The sequence below is a fragment of the Carassius carassius genome, chromosome 3, assembly GCF_963082965.1.
Source record: "Carassius carassius chromosome 3, fCarCar2.1, whole genome shotgun sequence".
NCBI classification, from domain to species: domain Eukaryota; kingdom Metazoa; phylum Chordata; class Actinopteri; order Cypriniformes; family Cyprinidae; genus Carassius; species Carassius carassius.
The window spans coordinates 31,702,574-31,725,558 of NC_081757.1; the positions used below are offsets into that span (position 1 = coordinate 31,702,574).

The window sequence follows — 22,985 nt, forward strand, 5'->3', positions numbered from 1 at the left end:
CCACATAAATAGCACTAGTAAATAATATAGCTTTTATTCTTTAGTAAACTGTGGTAACATTTTATAAAAACTATGGTGGTTTTTAACTTCACTATAATTACTTAATTATAATATAGTATACTACAGTTTACTATTTGCATCAATGCCATGTAAGATATATGTTGTAATAATAGAATAAGTAGACTAACCAGTACATAGTGTAAAAATTTGTTGCATCATATATTTTGTGTTGTTACAATAAGGCAACTTGTTATAAATAATAACATTGTTGCCTAACACAGTAGGTTATAAATACCACATAATCTTGGAATAGTTATACCTTGCTTATGAAATACTAACAGTGTAAATACTTTTAATTTTCCAAGTCATTACCCCATTATTCCCCACTTGTTTCCCTTTACCTACACGTACGTTCATCTTTAAGTTATGATCACGCGGAACATTGTGGATTAGAATAGGTACCTTTTAGTTATAAAATACTTAGAGTATAAATGCTTTATAATTTTGCAGGTTATTGCCCCTTATCCCCAAATGTTGCATATTGTTCACTTATACCTATGAGAAGGTACTGTACTCTATAGTTACAAATAGTTACGCTGTAAATTCTATTTAATTTCATTGTACATTGCGTGCTGTAATCTATATTGTATCATCTAAGCCCTTGGAGATATTTTTTATGAAACCTGGGAGATTTCTGTTTTTGAAAATCCATTCTACACTTTTGTGTGTCTCACCTCACATGGTACACGGCTGGGTAGAACCAGTAAAGACTGATTTGTGACCAGAGCACCACTAGACAGTTTCTTCTGTATTTTCAGCTTCTGGAGTGATATTCCATCCTCTGCTGCTGCCTGTCCACCTGGAGAAACACACTATATTACTGAACATTCCCGGTTACTTAACCTTGTTCCCTGAGAAAGCGGAATGAGATGCTGCGCTGCTCAGCGCATTTGGAAATGTCTTATTCGTGACCAGATGTGAATAATGTGTGTAACACGTTGATAGAATTGACCCGGTGGTAATATAGCCTCGGTTTATGACGTCATCGGGGCCCGCTTTCTCAGGGAACAAGGTTACAGTTAAGTAACCGTGAACGTTCCCGTTCGAAAGCTTCAGTCGATGCTGCACTGCTCAGCGCATTGGGAAAGAGAATACCCACGCCGCCGTGCTTGAAAAATGTCTGGACCCCTAAGGTTGTGCAGGTGTGCTATCAAACCACAAGAAGACCTCAGACATTAGCCTGTGATGTTGACTCAAGGACATGAGAGACCGGAGTAGCATGGACATCCAAACTATAAAATCTCATGAATGTGTGCGGAGAGGACCAACCTGCCGCATCACAAACCTGTTGTAAGGGGGCACACCTTGCTAAAGCACTAGAGGAAGCGACCCCCCTTGTGGAGTGAGCTCTAAGACCCATAGGTGAAGCATGACCGCATGCCTCATAAGCCAAAGCAATAGCATCCCTGACCCAGTGAGACATGGTCTGCCTGGTGGCAGCTGCTCCTCTGTTACCACCACCATAACAGACAAACAGCTGCTCCAACTTACGCCACTGGCTAATGTTGTGGACGTAAGCCTGAAGAACACAGACTGGACACAGTCTATAAGATTTCTCCTGCTCCGGCGTTGTGAATGGCGGAGGGCAGAAGGCCTCTAGAATGACCGGATGTACGGCCGAAAACGGAACCTTAGGCAAGTAATCAGGATGCGGATGCAAAATCACTTTTACCCTCCCTGGGGCAAAGTATGATGGCGAGATAGACAGAGCCTGCATATCCCCAATTCTCTTCAAAGAAGTTATTGCCATGAGAAAAAACATTTTTAAAGTCAGACGTATCAGACGCTGACTCTAAAGGTTCAAAGGGGGTTTCAACCAAACCCTCGAGAACTAAAGCAAGTCCCAAGAAGGCATCTTGGTTTTCACTGCAGGCTTCAGTCGTCTGGCCCCACGAAGGAAGCGAGAGAGCAGAGGGTGTCTCCCAAGTGGCCTCCCATCAATCAAGGTGTGGCAAGCCGAAATAGCGGGCACATAAACATTAAGAGTGGCAGGGCATGTGCCTGTTGACAATTTCTCTTGCATGAAGTCCAGAACTGAAGCAATGTGGCAGTTGACTATGGAATGCCGAAGCTGCCAATTTTAAAATGTAAATAAGAATAAATAAATACATAAATATATAAATAAATATACATAGAAAAGCAAAACAACGAAAATAAATAATTATTTATACATTTATTTCCATATTTATGTATATATTTATTTTTTTCCATATTTATTTATTTATTCTTTTATTTATTTATACATTTATTCATTTCTACATTTATTTATTCATACATTTATTTATTTTTAGGCTATTGTTATCATCATAATCATCAGCTGGCAAATCATTATGGAGTCTATTTAAAGGGAATGATTGTGGCTGGGAGTTTGGTCAAACTATGCCAGCAACAATAAACGTTATATAACCTGTAAGAGTTGATGAAAACGTATAATGCGATGCACTTGCCTCAGATGCGCGCGTTCTGTTGACAGACAAAACACAGATCTCCTCATTCGCCAGCAAAAACCTGTTTACTCCATTTGAGCTTGTTTTTCATATAGCCTCATGTTAAGTGCAAGTGTCCGATACAATACCAACACTGACGACTCAGTGTTGTTTAATTATTGATTTTTTCCCCCTTTTATTTTTTTTTTTCCCCATGTGTTTAAGTAGAGTGTGCCATGAAATTGTTTTGTTTGTCAACACCCACAACAGACATCATATTGTGTGTATTTGATTGCTTAAGCTCAACAAACTACGAAAAATAACTCATATAATAGGCTACTCGCGAGGCGGCTTTATACGCGTGAACTTTGGATGTGACTGTGAGAGGCACATAATACAGCCTTCGGAGCGCACGAGTACCATATGGCTTAAAATGCTTATAAATGTGTGCAAATTATACATTTTTGTGACAATGCAACAATGACCCGATTAGTCAAGTGACTGTTCTGTCAGCTGTCCCGAGATGCGAGTGAAGTCTTGTGTCGGAGCGTGCTGCAGGTCACTGTGCAGACGAGATGCGCTGATGAGAAGCGCGCGAGAGAGTTCATGAATTCGAAGACTGGTTTCGAATGAATTATTTAATCTTAAATTTTGCGTGGATTAATTTTATTATTCAAACCTACAAGCTATGTTGAATAAATGCAGGAATTTCCCTCATTATAAACTTGAAAGCTGCGAGAATTATTAAAACCATGCGACATAGCTACACAGTCCCCCACCGAAATTTAGCACTCTATTATACAGAGATTTGTAAAATAAAATTCCACATTTTTTTCAAAACGTTTTTAGGCCTGGAAATTGTTGTTTTAAAATTGCATGGCATTTCCATGTTATTCATGAACATACAGACCCTAAAAGCAACTGATGCATGCAGTCAATCACTTAAACTGCTGACCAATGTGATTGCACGAGTGCTCCATCACTTCTCCCTCCTGCAATCACATGCATCCGGCATCCGTTACCCCGCTTTGTTCTGGGACCTCGCAATTTACAAATTAAGCACTGCAGAGTCCCTGTTTCACGTTTGTTAGCCCCGGACATTTTACAAATCCAGACCAAACGATGTTCTACGGCCATGTCCGGAATAAAGAGTAGCCTATCCATGTCACACAGTAAGATTTAGGATTTTGACCATATACCTCGCAGTCACAGACCGTATCAACGTCAGTGAGCTATACTAATTGTATTTCGCCACACAATAGGCGTTACAGTGGCCTCAACCCTTCGCCTTCGCTTACTCTGAGCTCGATTGCTATGTCTGAGGTAAACCACGCCCTCCTCATTACCCTACGCAGGAAGAAATGTAGGTAGAAATAAATGAAGAAAGAATAAATGTATAAATAAATGAATGTATAGATAAATAAATGTAAAAATAAATAAATGTAGAAATGAATAAATGTATAAATAAATAAAAGAATAAATAAATAAATATGGAAAAAAATAAATATATACATAAATATGGAAATAAATGTATAAATAATTATTTATTTTCGTTTTTTTGCTTTTCTATGTATATTTATTTATATATTTATGTATTTATTTATTCTTATTTACATTTATTTGCATATTTATTTATGTATTTATTTATCTCTAAAATTGGCAGCTTCGGCATTCCATAGTTGACTGGATCAACATTGTGTACCACACCACCTGTCAAAGATCTGTCTGGTGGAGGGAGCCCTAGCACTAAGAATGTTCACTGTGTTCCTCAGTTGGTACCCTTCAGGGGCCAAACATGAAGATTCCACAGGTCGGGCCTGGGATGGAATATCGTGCCCCCTGCCAGAGACAGAAGGTCCCTCCTCTCCGGAATCGCCCATGGCGAGCCGTCGAGGAGAGATATTATCTCCGAGTACCATACTTGGCCAACGTGGCACTATCGCATCCAGACCCAGGGGGGCTGGAGAAGTAGAGAAGTAGAGGGGACATTGCACTGATGGGATGGGAATGGGAGGCGAAGAGGTCCACCTCTGCTTCATAACATGTTCTCCAAATCTATTTCACTACCTCCGGGTGGAGTTTCCATTCCCCCATTGGTAGTGCCTGTCTGGACAGTAAATCTGCTCCCACATCCCCACAGGCCCAAGAGACTGTCGCTGTGTTGTCCACCTGTACTATCACATGACAGCGCCTCAAATGATGGAGGAAATATTTCAGAGCCAGAAACATGGCCATCAGCTCGAGGCATTTGATGTGCCAATCAAGCTGATGAACCCCCAATTCTCCTTGAGCTGGGTGGCCATCCAAGACTGCTCCCCAGCCCATCAGGAAGGCATCTGTCATTAGTAATCTGCGACAACAAGGTGCCCCTAGAGTGGGACCCAAGGCAAGGAGCCGGGGTCTGAGGCACAGAGATAGTGTACAAAGCTCGCTGCGCGCAACTTTTATTCGCCTACGAGGATTGGCTCTTTGATGAAATCCTCTGGCTTTTAGCCACAACTGAAACGGTCTCATGTGCAACAGCCCCAAATGAATCACAGTGGATGCTGAAGCCATGAAACCTAAAACAATCTTTTGATACTGACGAACAGTGTGATCCTGGCCTAGCCTGACCTTTCTCATGGTCTGCTGAATGGTCTCGATCCGAGTGGGAGACAGTTGTGCCCGCATCGTGAAAAAATCCCAAACGATCCCGAGATAAGTCATTCTCTGGGCAGGACAGAGAACTCTTTTCTCGGTGTTGAGTCTCAACCCCAGAGAAACTAGATGAGCTAACACGATGTCTCTATGTTGTAGCACCATCTCTTGCGATTGTGCTAGTATCAGCCAATCGTTAATGTAATTCAAAATGCGAATGCCCTGGAGTCGTAATGGAGCCAGTGCTGCATCCATGCATTTTGTGTACGTGCGGGGTGATAAGGCTAGGCCAAATGGAAAACCCGAAATTGGTAAGCTTTGCCCTCGAAAGCGAACCTCAGGAATTCCCTTTGTTGTGGCAAAATTTCTATATGAAAATATGCGTCCTTCAGATTGATCGTGATGAACCAATCGCGATGCCGAATTTGCGACACGAACTTCTTGACGGTTAACATCTTGAACTTGTGCGCTTTGACTGTACGGTTTAAGCCTCAAAGATCCAAGATTGTACGCACTCCCCCGCCCTTTTTGGGAACCAGGAAGTATCTGCTGTAATAGCCCGACTCTCTCCTTGGAAGAGGAACATGTTCTATGGCCTCTTTGCCCAGAAGAGTTTGTAGCTCTTGAGACAGTACCTGTATCAGCTCCAGTTTCACGGAAGTGGAGACCACACTGTTGAAATGTGGAGGATGACGAATAAATTGGATCCTGTATCCTATCTATACTGTGCTCAGCACCCACACAGAAATGCCCGGCAGAAGTTTCCAAGCTGCCAGACAGAGAGTGGTACCGATTTTAATACTTCCTTTTGAGGGGATGTTAGATATTCCTTGTCCTGAATGACGGCAAGAAACACTGGAACATCTAATACCTCGCTGGAAACCACATCCCCACCCGAATTACACAAAGTGACCAGAGCATCAGGACTTCCTCTTCTTATCAAGGACAGTCCTGATGTCTGGCCTGGGAGGTTGCTGAGCACGGCTAACCTGTCCCCAATCCCTATGAGGGGGAGCACGGTTCGCCACTCTCTGCTCTTAACCTCCCTGGTTTTTGAAGGACCGGGGTGAGGCTGGGTGGCTGATGACCCCTCCCTTTGAGTGCGGCGAGGAAGGAACTGAACGAACGCTTCTTCATGTTTCTTCACCTCCCTAAACCTGTTGACAACCGTATTAACCGAATTGCCAAACAGGACTGATGGAGAAATAGGACAGTCTAAAAGAAACAAACATTCCCTCTCCTTAATGCCCGTCAAATTAAGCCACAGTTGCCTCTCCGTGCCGACTAAAGCTGACATCGATCGGCCAATGGCACAAGCCATCTGCTTGGTCGCACAGAGAGACAGCTCAGAGAACACTTCCTCGTCAATTGTACTGCCTACACTCAAGTCCTTCAACAGGTCAGCCTGGTACACTGCCATAACACTGCCATAGTGTGCATCGCAGCACCAGCCTGACCTCCGAATACCCCCGCGACTTCGCATCCACGACAGTTCGCATCCATGACTTCGATAGCTCATCATGGAGGTCCTCGAAAAAAGGGGAGAGAATGATGTTGTGGTCTCTCTCTCGTACCACCCGACAGAAACCTATCCTCCAGCTTACTACGTTTGGTGGTCTCTTGTTCGCATAGCCAGTCAAGCTGCAACCTGTCCACCACGTGAGTAACCACCTCGAGCAGTTCCTCGACCGATTTCCTCTCGCGAGAGGAACGCTCAGAGGTGGGCTGCTCATGGCCCGAAGACCCAAGAGATATATGATCCTCTTCGTGAACCGAAGAAGCACCAGAGCGCGCTTCGTGATCACGAGAGAGGATGCGTGGATCCGGTGACACCGCAAGCGAAAGGGACGAGCCCGTCGCTCGTTCGTCAGGCAAATCCGCACGAGAGCCCTCCGATGAAAACGTGGGTGCAGTCTGAAAATAGTTCAGACGAGCACGAAGCATCTTCACTGAGAGCAGTTCACAATGCTCACACTCGCCCGTCTCTAAAGCCAGAATCGCGTGCTCTTCCCCCAAACAAACAAAACAGTAAACATGTATCCAGCTGATACATAGGACGAGAGCATGGAGGAACACAACACTGACCATTTCGTTGACCCATCCTACGAAGATCTGTAGCCGACGAGAAGAATCTTCCTGATGCACACATGCACAGAATGATCTGAAAACAAAAGACCTGTTGATGCACCTGTGACGTATCTATTTATATCCCCGTGTTGCGGGCACGCGCCCCGATGACGTCATCAACCGAGGATATATTACCACCGGGTCAATTCATTCGATGTGTTAGACACATTATTCACAGCTGGTCACGAATTAGACGTTTCCCAATGCATCGAACTGAAGCTTTGAAAGGGAACTACTGCTTATAATTTGTAAGGAATTGTACATGCTCACACCGTTAGGCCTGATATATCAGGCCTGATAGACATTGAGGCCCCATTCATGCTAAGGAGCATTTAGCTGTATATGTATACATTTTGTATTGCATAGGCCCTTCGTCCACATGGATCCAGCATTTTGAGAGAGTCAAACCATTTTTTTGGAATCGGGTCCCAGAGTGGATAAATCTGAAAAATGCCACCCTTGTGTTTTCACGTAGACAGTGAATCCATATATTTTCTGAAATGATGACATCATCAACCCACGTCTCGCCCCTAGTCAGACACTGTTACATCACGTGACAACAACAAAAACATGAACAAACACTGAATGATTGTCTATTAATGAATGATTGAATGATTGGTTATTAAATAACTAATAAATTGTCCCATGTTCATTTGTATACTGAATGCAAGGTTTATGCCCATAGTCCAAGTTTTTTCCATTTTTCCATTTTTATTGTTCCTCTATGGCAGAGTTACTGTGCCACATACTGGTCTGGCATGTATACTACATAGTTTTGTGTCGGTTTCATGGATTCTTGAGATGAGGGGAAAAAAGATTGGATAGGGAAAGCTCTGGCTTCGTGTGGTTGTAGCCTTAGTGGCGGGTTATGACATTTATTTCTGTTCATCAGAACATACTTGACTACTAAAGAAGTGTTGTGACTGGCTTGCCAAAGGGCACTTTTAAAGTGCCCCTATTATGGATTTTTGAAAATTACTTTTCACGCAGTGTATAACACAGCTGTACTAAAACATCCTGCAAAGTTTTAAATCTGAAAGTGAACTGTTTATAAAGTTATTGTCTCTCAAAAAAATGGTACACTCTGAATCAGTTAAACAAGTTATTTTTAAAATGAATCCCAAGCCGTTTCATGTTGATGTCAACATGAAACATTAGCATATTGTCCACCCAGTTGTTGCACACGCATACCTGGGAAAACTCCCTCAAACACCGTAGTGGATTCCTGTGGATAGCATCATGTTGAGGAGTTGAACCGCACTGCACTGCACTGCACTGTGAGGGTAAATCCGTTTTTTTTTCTGTTTTTTCTTTTTTTTTCTTTACTGCCAAAGTAAGAGGATGTGAAGAATCAATCGTTAAAGTTCAATCAAGTACTTGAGTAAAAGTACAGATACATATTATAAAACAGGGCCGTAGCTGGGGTTAGCAGGGCCCCAGTGCAGGTTGTACCAGTGGGCCCTGTTTGAAATTGTTTAATTTGTATGTTCATTCTAATTATTTATTTGTGCTATTTACAAAATGTTTAAACTTGTTAAAGTTTGTAGGTGTCCAGGTACAGAAACCGAATAATAAAATGTAAAATAGCACTGCATAGTCTTCAGTGTAAAATAAAATATACAATCAAACCAAAATGTATTCAGACACCTTCAACATTTCTCACATTATCACAGTTTATTTGCTATAGTTTAGAACATGATAATAAATAAAAAAATATTAAGCTGTATGAAATAAAGCCAAGTATAAAAAGAAGTAGCTTCTATAATTTTAAATCAAGACAGTCAAGTTGTTTAAATCAAGTTGTCTTCACTAGGTGTAGACTGGGGCACACAAGACTTACCCATGGGTTTTTATTAATAGGTGAAGTTCCTCCTTTATGTCTTTCATGTAAAGTTAATTTGACTATTAAGCATATTTTGTTGAATTGTAATTTTTATGATGCTGCTAGAAAACACTTTTATTCAGAAATATGCTTGCATTGAATATTTGCATGGAATATCAAGAACTCAGAGTTAAACTGTGTCAGAACAAATTCATCTTGATAATGTCAGATAACTTTGATAGGGCTAGTACAGTATATAATGGATTACAATCAACCAAAACTTCAGACAACTGTTAGTATACCAATATTTACACAACTATCAATACCTTGTTGACCAATTACCAAGCAATGTTGAATTTTGTTCAGTCTGTGGTTAATTAGCAATTAAACAAAAAAAAACAAACAAAAAAAAACAAACACTTAAAACATGGTCAGATCAACATGGTCCCAAATAGTTTTTACCAATTTCAATGGTAGTCCACAGCAGAGGTGGGTAGTAACGAGTTCCCTTTCAGTCGGTCACTCTCGACGCCACGTCGGTGACCGACGAATATGGGATATCGCTTCGATAGACCAATCTACTTCGAGTGTAAACTAAACGAGCCAATGCACATTGGCATGCAATTATTGCATCCAGCTGCCGCTGATCACTGCGTGAGTATAAGAGGGCAGCAGGTGCAATGCATACCAGCTTTTCGCTTCGGAGCCGAGCGTTAGTATCGCTCTGCTCAACTGTGTCTGCTGTGAACTACGAGTTCAGCACGCTCTCGGAAGCTTCGTGTGTTGGCGAGACGGCGCTTCAGCGGCGGTCGTATCTGTGTCGAGTGGATTGCACACTTCAGGCTGCACTACCCCTGTCGTGTTGCAAACGGCCAATTCCCCTGTGCGCCTCAGCACTAAAAGAGCATTTCCTAAAGAGCAAATTTCTCTAAAAGAGCTTCACGGGTGCGTCTTTGTAAAGACGACGGATCATCCTTATAAGGATGCCGTTTCACCCGTGCGTTTCTGGTTGCGGTCGTTACCTGGCAACGGGTGATGGTCACGATCGCTGCCTCACGTGTCTGGGCGTCGAGCACGCTGAGGTGGCTTTCATGGATGAGTCATGTTCTCACTGCGGGAATATGACCATCTCGAGCTGCGAACCAGGCTCCGCTACCTTCAGGGGGGCGGAGTCCCGCTGCCGCGGCCGCGATCTGGGGCTCGTTCTGGCGGCCGACAGACGAGAACCACTTCCGGCAGTAGCGCGGACGGTTTGAGGGTCACAGTGGTGGCAAACCCCGCAGGGAACCAACCCTCTGGGGACCACCACTCTTCCACCTCCGATCCAGTGGAGCAACCAACGGAACGCACTGGGCCCTCTACAGCGAGCGTACCAGTGGTATCCAGTGGGCCTTCCCCCGACCGGATGTCGATCTCAGCATCGGAGGGAGAGCTGTCGGACGAAGATTCGGCTGCGCTGCCGCCCTCTGGGACGGTGGCAAGGCCTGAGTCGGCCCCCGAAATGACAGCTATGCTTTCCCGGGCCGCCGAGAGGGTAGGGTTTGAGTGGAATCCTCCACTGCGTCCCGAGCCCTCGCGGCCGGATGATTGGTTTCTCGGAGTGGCGCGCTGGTTCTCAGCGCCCCACCCCAGTGCCTTTCTTTCCAGAAGTGCATGACGAGCTCACCAGGTCGTGGACGGCACCTTTTACTGCCAGAAACCGGCCGGTGGGCTACCCCTCCCTCACCCCTCAGCCCTGCACCCCACACTCGCACCACACTCCGGCCTGCTCACAAGCCGCCCGAGTTGGTTCCCTGTGTTCCACCTCGCTGCCCCACTGTGGGTACGGCTGTGGTTCTGCTGGTCCCGCTTGTACGGTTTTTAAGCGCCTGGTCAGTGCTACCCAGCCCGTCTCGCTGGCTTCTGCGAACCATCAGCCTCGGCTATTCGATTCAGATCGCCCGGCATCCCCCCAAGCTCTGCGGTGTCCGCTTCACTACAGTGAACGCGTCCGATGCCCCTGTCCTGCCGGAAGGGATTGCAGGGATCCTACTGAAGGGATCCTACTGGTGAAGGACGGGATAGAGCCGGTCCCTCCAGCCGATATGAGGATGGGGTTTTACAGCCCGTACTTCATTGTACCCAAGAAAGGCGGTGGGTTACGACCGATCTTGGATCTGCGAGTTTTGAATCGGGCCCTCCATCGGCGACCATTCAAAATGTTGACACAGAAACGCATTTTCGGGTGCGTCCATCCCCAAGATTCGACCTGAAGGACGTGTACTTTCATTTGTCCATCCTTCCGCGCCACAGACCTTTTCTGCGGTTTGAGTTCGAAGGACTGGCATATCAGTACAAGGTCCTGCCCTGCAGGCTGTCCCGGTCTCCCCGTGTCTTTACGAAAGTCACGGAGGCAGCTCTCGTTCCTCTCAGAGAGCAGGGTGTTCGCATTCTCGACTACTTAGACGATTGGCTGATACTAGCACAGTCTCGAGATCAGTTGTGCGAGCACAGGGATGTGGTGCTCCGGCACCTGAGCCTGTTGGGCCTTCAGGTCAGCTCGGAAAAGAGCAAACTCCCGTGGAGGATCTCTTTTCTCGATATGGAGTTGGATTCGGTCGAACAGACAGCACGCCTCACAGAGGAACGTGCGCGGTTGGTGCTAGCCTGCTTGAATAAGTTCAAGAGCAGGACAGCGGTCCCACTGAAACTCTTTCAGAGGCTCCTGGGGCATATGGCGGCCACGGCGGCACTTACACCGCTCGGCCTATTACATATGAGACCGCTCCAGCACTGGCTTTATGGCACTCACCGGGTCCAAGTTACACCGGCCTGTCGCCAAACCCTCACTCCATGGTCAGATCTTGCATTTCTCCGGGCAGGGGTGCCCCTAGAGCAGATCTCCAGGCATGCTGTGGTTTACACGGATGCCTCCACCACCGACTGGGGGGCCACGTACAACGGGCATGCAGTCTCAGGGGTTTGGACGGGCCCGCAGCTGCAGTGGCACATCAATTGCCTAGAGTTGCTAGCAGTACACCTTGCCTTGAACCGTCTCAAAGGTCTCTTGTGAGGCAAGCATGTGCTGGACAACACTGCGACCGTTGCGTACATCAACCGACAAGGTGGTCTGCGCTTCCGTCGCAAGTCGCAACTCGCACGCCACCTCCTCCTTTGGAGTCAGAAGGTTCTGAATCACTTCGTGCCGTTCACATTCCAGGCCTGCTCAATCGTACAGCCGACGAGCTGTCTCGAGCAATGCTCCCGGGAGAATGGCGACTCCATCCCCTGGCGGTCCAGCTGATTTGGAGATGGTTCGGAGCCGCTCAGGTAGACCTGTTTGCTTCTCCAGAGACCTCTCACTGCCAGTTGTTCTACTTCCTGACCGAGGGAACTCTCGGCACGGACGCACTGGCACACAGCTGGCTGCGGGACCTACGCAAGTATGCGTTTCCCCCAGTGAGCCTTCTCGCACAGACACTGTGCAAAGTCCGGGAGGACAAGGAGCAAGTCTTGCTAATAGCGCCGTTTTGGCCCATGTGGACCTGGTTCCCCGAACTAGTGCTCCTTGCGACAGCCCCTCCTTGGCCAATTCCTCTGACGAAGGATCTACTGACTCCATCAAGAGGGTAGGGGACCTGCATGCATTTTCGGTCGACGATTCGTGCCTACAGTTCGGGCCGGCTGTCTCCCAGGTAATCCTGAGGCCCCGGCCTGGCTACGTGCCCAAGGTTCCCACTACACCCTTCAAAGACCAAGTGGTGAACCTGCAAGCGCTGCCCCTGGAGGAGGCAGACCCAGCCCTGGCTTTGCTTTGTCCCGTCCGAGCATTAAGGTGCTACGTAGACCGGACACAAAGCTTCAGGGCCTCAGGACGTTCGCTAGGTTCTATAGCCTTTGTGTAGAGCCGGTATCCTCCTGTGTTCTCACCTCAAATGGGTAGTGGCACTGAGAGGCCCCGGTTAGTGTCGGCTTGCTTAAACCGCTCCAGAGTGTCCGTATTGTAGACCCTGTTGAGATCCTCCATCACCCTAAGCAGCTGGACGCAGCGGAACGTCCGGTGCCAGAGCTTCATGATGAATCCGTGAGAACCATGGAAGGGTGGGTTCCATATTGAGACCTAAGCGGTACTCATAGTGCTTTGACAATGGTGAGTGGAGCTACTTGTTCTGAGCCCCGGCCTACACCTAATAGGGGCGCAGGCGGCTCGCACAGGGCACTGGAAGGGGCAGCACCCATGGCGCTTTAATAGGGATCCCATATTCGTCGGTCACCGACGTGGCGTCGAGAGTGACCGACTGAAAGGGAACGTCTCGGTTATGTATGGTAACCCTCGTTCCCTGAAGGAGGGAATGGAGACGCCATGTCCCGTCGCCATGGTTGCTGTACCGCCGCTGAGCTGCCGGGTCCCCGGCTCGGCTCCTCAGCGAAAAACTGGTATGCATTTCACCTGCTGCCCTCTTATACTCACACAGTGATCAGCGGCAGCTGGATGCAATAATTGCATGCCAATGTGCATTGGCTCGTTTAGTTTACACTCGAAGTAGATTGGTCTATCGAAGCGATATCCCATTCAGGGAACGAGGGTTACCATAAGTAACCGAGACGTTACATTTACTTCGTTACATTTACTTGAGTAATTTTTTGGGGTAACTAAAACTTTTTGGAGTATATTTAAAGATTGGTTCTTTTACTCTTACTTGAGTAAATGTTTCGGGAAAAATCTGTACTTTTACTTTGTTACTGTGGGCGACGCTCCTCTCGTTACTTTATCTTAATGCAATAAATGTTATAAATGCTTCAGTTTATTCCAAACGCGCCGTTTACTTTTCTCTGGACAATGAGCAATGCCCATTCGCTAATGATTCGGCTTGATCAAACCAGTTGGCAAACGAGTGAATTGGTTCATTAATCAGTTTGAATGATTCGTCAGTTCCCTGCCGCACGCGCTGAGTGTCTGAAGCGGTTCACTCAGAGTTGTAACGTTTAAGAACATCAGCAGCATTGAAAACGTGGCTGGATCTGCACTGAATTGAAAGCAAATCTGCAAAGGCTATTATTTGCTTGCGATGGAGATCCTTATTACATGAACACCGCGTGTGCTGTCTACTGTTTAACAGCTAATAACTAGGGCTATATTCGATTACAGTACACGATACTACTGTGACATTAGTTTGTAGTGTGTGGCTTATAACAGAGGGGAGTCAAGTTGAATGCAGCTTCCAAAAGACAAAAAATAGCCGATTAAGATTTTATTAATTTTAATTAGGGGTGCACCGAAATTTCGGCCGCCGAAAATTTTCGGCCGAAATGGCATTATCGGTTTCGGGCCGAGATAAAAAAAACAGCCGAAAACGTAAACCGAAAATGAATGTCACCCGCCCCTCCCATCCGTGAGCAAGCGCTTAGGTTTCACTCACGGTCGAGCTGTTATCACGCGTCTGCCTATCAAAGATTAAGCATGTCAAAGGGCTGTCACAATCAAAAAAAGCTTGTCACAAAAGCTGCACAATTGTATTTATTTTTAAATAACTCAATTTGTAAAATCGTTTTAAATTTTTGGTTACCACAGTTAAACAATAGTAACTATTTTCTATGGATTTATAGAAATATATTAAAACATTAATTTTCGTAAGGGTTGTGTTGTTGTCTGTCCGTAGCTCCCCCTAAACCTATAAAAAAATCTTATCTGTTTTTCAGCTAAATTACTACTGTAACATTACAACTGATAATAATGATGTGCTTTATATAGTATTTTGAGTGATGACTGGTGAGCAACGTGCTGCTGCTTGATTAAATAAATAAAAAAACAAAGACAAAAAAGCATCTTTACAGATGAAACTGACCTGGAACCCTGAACAGTAGTTCTGCTTCTCTGCTCCTGCTGTGCGCTTCCACAGTCCACTCTCTCTCTCTCTCTCTCTCTCTCTCTCTCTCTCTCTCTCTCTCTCTCTCTCTCCCTCTCTCTCTCGCATTGATTATTCTGAGTCTGATCCAAACCGTTTGGCGGAGGCGCAGAGAGCGCGCGAGTCATGACTAACACTTCATGGTTTATTAGAGATTTAATTATCAAACGGCGGATTCGCAAATGATCGCTTTAGTACATTCGGCAGGCAATTATACTTTAATGATATTAAATAGTGGGGCAAAATCGGCTGCCAGGTCACCGGGAATTGTCCCGGTTCTCCCGGTGTCCAGTCCGCGCCTGATTTGCACAGACACGCAGAACGTGCAGGAGTCATATATTGCATTTTTGGGGCTTAATATTCACAGACACTAGTCCATGTCATGTTTTGATTCAAGTGTACTGACCTACTTTTGATTTAGTCATCCAAAATGTGGCATATTCCGTCCGCGTTAGGCATTTCGTTTTTATGACTGGATTCTACAAACTAGACTTGTGTTTCCGCATCCCGGAAATTATTAGGGCGGTATGTCTCAGAATAGTCAGTGCAATTTGGGAAAGAAATCAGTTAAATCTGTATGTGGATGTGTGTAAATATTAAAATGTAATCCCCTTTGTAATCGTTAAAAATTTCATAAGTAACTGTAATTTAATTACTCATTTTTTCTTAGTAACTGTAACTAATTACAGTTACATTAATTTTGTAATTAAATTACGTAACGCCGTTACATGTAACTAGTTACTCCCCAACACTGGCGCCAGTTCAGGTTGAAGTGCAGGAGGGTGTGAAGAAGAGCTTGGTTCGGTGTTGCTGTTCATTTAGACACGGCTCTTTGATTGCACCGAACATGGCGCGAGTACTCAGTCTTGTGTTTGAAAGCTTTAAACTCTTTTGAATGCTTAAATTGGAAAGGCTTAAAACACTGTCTTGAGGGTCGTTTTAGGCTGGCCTCAGCCAGTCGGTTGAGATTGTTGGGGGCCCCCCCTCAGCTGTGGGCCCTATAATCGTCATCACTTTTCACCCCATTAGCGATGGCCCTGTTTTAAAATATTACTCTAGTAAAATTAAAAGTACTCCTTTTTCAATTTTACTCTAGTGAAAGTACAAAGGTACTTGATTTTTTATGTACTTAAGTAAAAACGTACTGATAGATTTAGCAATTTTATATAGGCTACTTAATTTAATTTTATATTAGCACATATAATCCTACTGCTAAAAATACCTGGGACTTTCCCAAAATAACCACTATAAGGAGTCAAGAAATATTTTTGTTGTTGATATGGACTACATTGACTAGAGTAATGTTCAGTGTGAAGGTTACACTGTGATGTACCTGAGAGAAAACAGAGATGACCATCTAATTTTCACCAGTGAGAAAAAAAGTGTTTTAAAATGTGTTGTTTTGCAGAACATCACAGTTATATATTTACAGTTACATTTACATTTATTCATTCAGCAGACGCATTTATCCAAAGCGACTTACAGATGAGGACAGTGGAAGCAATCAAAAACAACAAAAAGAGCAATGATATAAGTGCTATAACAAGTCTCAGTTAGGTTAACACAGTACACGTAGCATGGGATTATAAATAATATAATAAATAAAAAGAAAACAGTATAAAAAAAGAATAGGGCAAGCTAGTGTTAGAGGTCTTTACACATACACACACACATACAATTGCATAACAAATGAAAAGAAAATAGAATACAAAAAGATTAGAAAGGTAGTTAGATTTTTTTTTTTTTTTTAAGAATAGAATTAGAAGAGTGAGTGTTAAAGTTATAGGGTCAAAGAAAGATGGAAGAGATGTGTTTTAAGCCGATTCTTGAAGATGACTAAGGACTCAGCTGCTCGGATTGAGTTGGGGAGGTCATTCCACCATTTAATTTAAAAGTCCGTAAAAGTGACTTTGTGCTTCTTTGGAATGGCACAATCAAGCGACGTTCACTTGCAGAACGCAAGCTTCTAGAGGGCACATAAGTCTGAAGTAACAAATTTAGGTAAATGGGTGCAGAGTAGGTGGTAGTTTTGTAGGCAAACATCAATGCCTTGAATTTTATACGTGCAGCTATTGGAAGCCAGTGCAATTTGATAAACAGAGGTGTGACGTGTATCCTTTTTTGGCTCATTAAAAATGAAGGTTTGATAGAATTGGCTGGAAGACCTGCCAAGAGGGCATTGCAATAGTCCAGCCTGGAAAGAACAAGAGCTTGAACAAGGAGTTGTGCAGCATATTCCGAAAGAAAGGGCTTGATCTTCTTGATGTTGAATAAAGCAAATCTGCAGGATCGGACAGTTTTAGCAATGTGGTCTGAGAAAGTCGGCTGATCATCAATCATAACTGTCAATGTCAATGTCAATGTCACCTTTATTTATATAGCGCTTTAAACAAAATACATTGCGTCAAAGCAACTGAACAACATTCATTAGGAAAACAGTGTCAATAATGCAAAAATGAGAGTTAAAGGCAGTTCATCATTGGATTCAGATTCATTCAGATTCATCATTGGATGATCATTGGATTCATCATTGGATTCATAACTCTAAGTCTTCTAGCTGTTTTTGAAGAAGTTATGGTTGATGTGCCTAACTTGATGGTGAAATTGTGATGAAACGATGGGTTTGCTGGAATCACAAGCAGTTCTGTCTTGGCAAGGTTGAGTTGAAGGTGATGGTCCATCATCCAGGAAGAAATCTCTGTTAGACAAGCTGAGATGCGAATAGCTACCGTCGGATCATCAGGGTGGAATGAGAGGTAGAGTTGAGTGTCATCAGCACAGCAGTGGTATGAAAAGCCATGTTTCTGAATCACAGAACCTATTGATGCCATATAGACAGAGAAGAGGAGTGGTCCAAGAACTGAGCATGAGATTAAGGCCTGTAGTTAAAAAGAACATTTTAAGGAAAATATAATAATATTTTCATAATTATTTTTTTCTTCTCAAACCTTGTCTGTGGTGTAAAAACACCCCTGGCCAAATGCCCCCAGAGTGCATCACTTACCACTTTGATAATTACTGTAGTTACCATGTTCTGAACATCACATCCTTTCTTTTTCCCTCAAATGTAATCTATCTAGATGGTTGAATGAAAATATTTGGATTATTTAAAAAAAATACCTGAATTTAGTACCAGTACGTTTGTTAGCTAGACAGTTAGCATCAGCTAACGATATTTACTTATTTCCAGTTTGGTTATGGATAAACATTCATATCTGTCTACTCGGCTAGTTAATCCAAACAATATAAAAATGTAAACTGTTGATAAACTATAAAAACAGACGTCACATAGGGCATGCGTAACGTTAGCATTTTAATAAAACTCTTAACATTAGGCAGTGGGGAATTTGACCGTGCATGAGTTATTTGATTTAATCTGTGTTATTTTAAGGTTTTATTTGTTTTTGTTTTTTTACCTAAAACATATACACTGATTGATGTGCATCGTCTGCATTCAAGCATTTCAGTGGGGTTAAATTAAGATTTAGTTCACAAAACAACTGACAGTTTTGACCTAAATATGATTTTTAGTTACAATAATTAATCCTAAATTTTGACATTAATAACTTACATTTAACAGCATCAGACGTGCGCAATGCTTCAGTGCAGCGTGGCATGGAGGCGATCAGCCTGTGCCACTGCTGAAGCGTTATTGAAGCCCAGGTTGCTTGATAGTGGCCTTTAGCTCCTCTCAGGGGCGGACTGGCCGTCTGGAGCACCGGGACTTTTCCTGGTGGGCCGCTGGGCAATGTGGGCCGGCTCACCCGATAAACATATATATATATATATATATATTTTTTTTTTTTTTTTTAAATGATGGAAATCATAATATTACATCTCTTTTCTACGCAAATGGTTGAGTGAGTCGATCACACGGCCGCTGCCAAAAGGGAATGTGTTGTCTGAAACGCTGCTCTTAGCACGTGCTTTGAATGAGTGCACGCAAGCTCCGAATGTACGCAAATAGTTTAAAATGCTTGAATCGGCAAGATTTAGAAACAAGTGCAAACGATCAACTATGATCCGTTTTACCCTTTCAAGCGAATGAACAACATGAATCAAATTATTTTACATCACTATTCAAGATAGCCGTCAGTCAGGGCGGGGATACATTTTGGAGCCCGACTGAAAACACAATAGCTCCGGGCAAGAGATTTTACAAGCCCTGCATCTCAGATCTATCCAGTTTGTGAACCATTGGTTTCAACGTTGGTTTCGTTCAACAAAATAAATTATTATTTTAAAAGACCGACTCAAAAGAATCATCTGTTCACGAATCGGATCATGAAATTGCATTACCGAACCAAAAATGATCTATTATAGAACATTTCGAATGAATAAAGACTTCAAGTTCATCTTTAAAGCACATAAAGCTATCATTTGAGTTTATAAACTTCTATTTCATGCATTATTCATATGGATCTGTTAACTGAATGCAAAGTGTGAGTTCTAGGAGAATGTTTGTGTCGTGATGATGAGCATATGCACGCTCACTGGAGTTACTAAATGAATAGCTGCTGCAGGTTTTTTTTTTTTTTTTTCAACGGAGGAACAGTTTATTGGTTAAAATTCCCAAATCATTTACTTAAATATTAAATTAGTAAATGACACCAAAACAGTCTCCTCTGTATTGTTTGTCAGATGTTACTTATCTTCCTCTTAACAATACTCCATAGATCCTCTGTGAGGTTCAGGTCAGGTGAACTGGCTGGCCAATCAAGTACAGTAATATCATGGTCATCAAACCACTTGGAAGTGGTTTTGGCACTGTGGGCAGGTGCTAAAATCCTGCTGGAAAAAGAAAATGAGCATCTCCATAAAGCTTGTTAGCAGATGTAAGCATAAAGTGCTCCAAAATCTGGTATATGGCTGTATTGACTTTAGACTTGATTTAAAAAAAAAAAAACAATGGAGCATCATCAGCAGACATCCTGGCACCCAAATCATCTCTGACTTCAGAAACTTCACATTGGACTGCAAGCAGCTTGGATTCTGTACCTTTCCAGTCTTCCTCCAGACTTCAGACCTTGATTTCCAAATGAAATGCTAAATTTAATTTAATCTGAAAAGAGGACTGTGGACCACTGAGCAACAGTCCAGTTCTTTTTCTTCTTACTCCAGGAGAAATGCTTCTGATGTTTTCTGTGGTTCAAGAGTGGCTTGGTTCTAGGAATGTGACAGCTGTATCCCTTTTCCAGAAGACGTCTGAGTGTGGTGACCTTGATGCGCTGACTCTGGCTTCAGTCCAATCCTTGTGAAGCTCTCTGTGAACAGCCAGCCCTTTCAGCAATGGCCTTCTGTGGCTTACGCTCCTTGCTGAGGGTGTTGATGATGGTCTTCTGGACAACTGTCAAGTCAGTAGTCTTTCCCATAATTATGGTTGCATGTTCTGTAGCCCAAGAGGTATCCAGTATTTATACTCAAAATTAATCAAACTAATCAAGCTCAATATATATATATATATATATATATATATATATATATATATATATATATATATATATATATATATATTTTTTTTTTTTTTTTTTCATACTGCATTTTTAATTTTCCTGAGCTGTAAGCAGTAACCAACAGAATTAAAACAATAAAAACTATTGAAATATCTTTGTTTGTGTACAATTAATCTAGAATATAAGAAAGTTTGCCTTTTGACTTAAATTACAAAAAATAAAGACTTTTTCCATGATATTCCATCTGAATGAACGAGCCAGTGCTGCTTCAGATTTAACTGTTAAGATTTAACTTTGTGTGCCAATTACAGAACAACCTGAGATTGCTAGAAATGCGGCATTTACAATGAATTACAATGAAAATACGTGCTGATGTGCTGATGGCCAGTTATAGAGACGGTAATAATATAAATGCGCCATAAAGTGCTGCTTCCTCTAAGTTCATCATTCTCATGCGTTTTAAGGCTAGTCAGCTTAAACATTTTAAGCTATTCAAGCACAAGATGGCATAAAAGATGCAGTCTCAATGCAGTACTTGCACACTGTCATAGATCATCTCTGTGCGTGCACACACCTGAAGTGCGCACACAAGGAAGTTGTCTCTCAGACAGCAACCAAATACCAAATTGAGTTCTTTTTTTCATCTTGAGCAAATTGGCACAATTATCTCTAAATGGCTGTCTTGACGAGTATCAACATAAAAACTTAACACACTTAAGTGAACATAAATAGTTAAAAAAATATTGGATGTGCATTAATATAATGGACCTGTGCATTAAATGTTTATCGAACAATAAGGAGAGAATCTGTTACAGGAATGACGAGTCTTGAGACGCGAAGATCCATGAGCAAGCTTTTATTACATAGAGACATGGTCGTAACAGCTATGGGTCAAACACTTGCAAACAGGTATATAGAGGGCAAGACAAAGAATATTCCTAGGGCAAGTGTGGGTCTTCAATGAATGAACAATATCCAGAGGGCTAAGCAAGTGGGGTAATCCAGAATCTAGAGCAAAGGGTCAAAACACGAGAAACAGGGCAAGGCAGGAAAAAGACTAAACTATGAAAACTATAAACTAAGATAAGACTATGGAAACAAACACAAAATGGCTTGGTATCACCACTATTGCTAGGAGAGGGATATGTGCCGAACAATACTCAGCAGTGTGTGAGGGGTAGTCCAGTGCTTATAAAGCATGTCTGATGATTGTGCTGTGTGTGTGTGTGTGTGTGTGATTGGTCTCAGGTGCATGGTGTGATTGTTATCAGAACCCGTCTACGGAGAGCCTTCCCAGTCCCTATTAAGTCCTATTGTACCGAATTTTGGTTGCAGTTCCACCAGAGTTCCACTGGAGGCGATCGCCATGAGTGCAAAATGAATGGGAGTCTATGGGGCTAGATGGCTAAATTTGTCCCTTTCACCCAATTGCCGTTGAGAAATCTCAGATCTGATTGTAGGTTTTGCAAGTTCAACATGGGTTGTAGGTCGAAAGTTGAATGAACGAGTACTTATGTCCTTTCGATTTCTTACAGGTTGAGTTGTTGTTGCCCATAACATGCTAGCATTCTGCTAATTGGTCAGTGAACGAATGATTACAACCAGAGATACCGCTTGATGGCATCCGAATCAAAATCAGCGGGATCAGAATGTTAAGGCGGACTTTTTCGCTCAAGTTTTTCAACTTTTTTTTTCAACTTTTCAACTTTTTTTTTGGTTCCTGGTACTTTTATCTGCCTATTGTTATGTATGTACTGTGAAATTTACACTGAAAATAAATGGAATTTGAGTACTTGTTGTGTTATTCTTGTGTTAAGAAATACCGGATACATATGGTATAGTATTTCCACCTTAAAAAACACAAACAAATGTCACGCTCAATTGTGCTAAATATCAATAAAAATTTAAAAAGGAAAAATTGCCTCGCAGGTGTGCAATGATATTTTGTTCTAATAGTGGGCAATGGTTGTCCTATTTCTCATTTCCTAAGGACGAAAAAAGGTAACCCATGTGTACTGTGTTAATTGTCAAAGCCATTGTGTGTGTATTTTCGGCGTGGTCTTTCAAAACATCATCATTAGCAACAAAGATGAGACAAACTACAGGAGCGAGGTGAGCCGCCTGGCTAAGTGGTGCAGTGACAACAATCTCTCTCTGAACGTGGAGAAGATGAAGGAGATTGTTGTTGACTTCAGGAGCGCACACTCAGCACGTTCCTCTGACCATCAATGGTGTGACTGTGGAGAGAGTGAGCAGCACCAAGTTTCTGGGTGTGCACATCACAGAGGACCTCTCCTGGACCGACAACACCGCAGCACTGGCCAAGAAATCACAACAGCGTCTCTACTTCCTCCGCAAACTGAGGAGAGCCAGAGCCCCAGCCTCCATCATGTACACCTTCTACAGAGGTACCATCGAGAACATCCTGTCGAGCTGCATCACTGTGTGGTATGGCGCCTGCAACACGTCCTGCCGAAAGACTTTGCAACGCATAGTGAGAGCAGCCGAGAAGATCATTGGTGTCTCTCTCCCCTCCCTCCAGCACATTTACGGAACACATCTCACCCGCAAAGCC

At 43.2% G+C, this 22,985-nt stretch overlaps 1 protein-coding gene across 2 annotated transcripts in view; it reads right to left on the reverse strand.

Moving 5' to 3' along the window:
• The window catches only part of LOC132125002 (B-cell scaffold protein with ankyrin repeats-like), a 338,644-nt gene that overhangs the window by 267,502 nt on the left and 48,157 nt on the right, over positions 1 to 22,985 (reverse strand). For both annotated transcript variants that reach the window (XM_059536208.1, XM_059536200.1), the window contains exon 3: positions 735 to 859. In XM_059536208.1, coding sequence (XP_059392191.1) covers positions 735 to 859 — 125 coding nt within the window. The remainder of the gene's footprint in view (positions 1 to 734; positions 860 to 22,985) is intronic.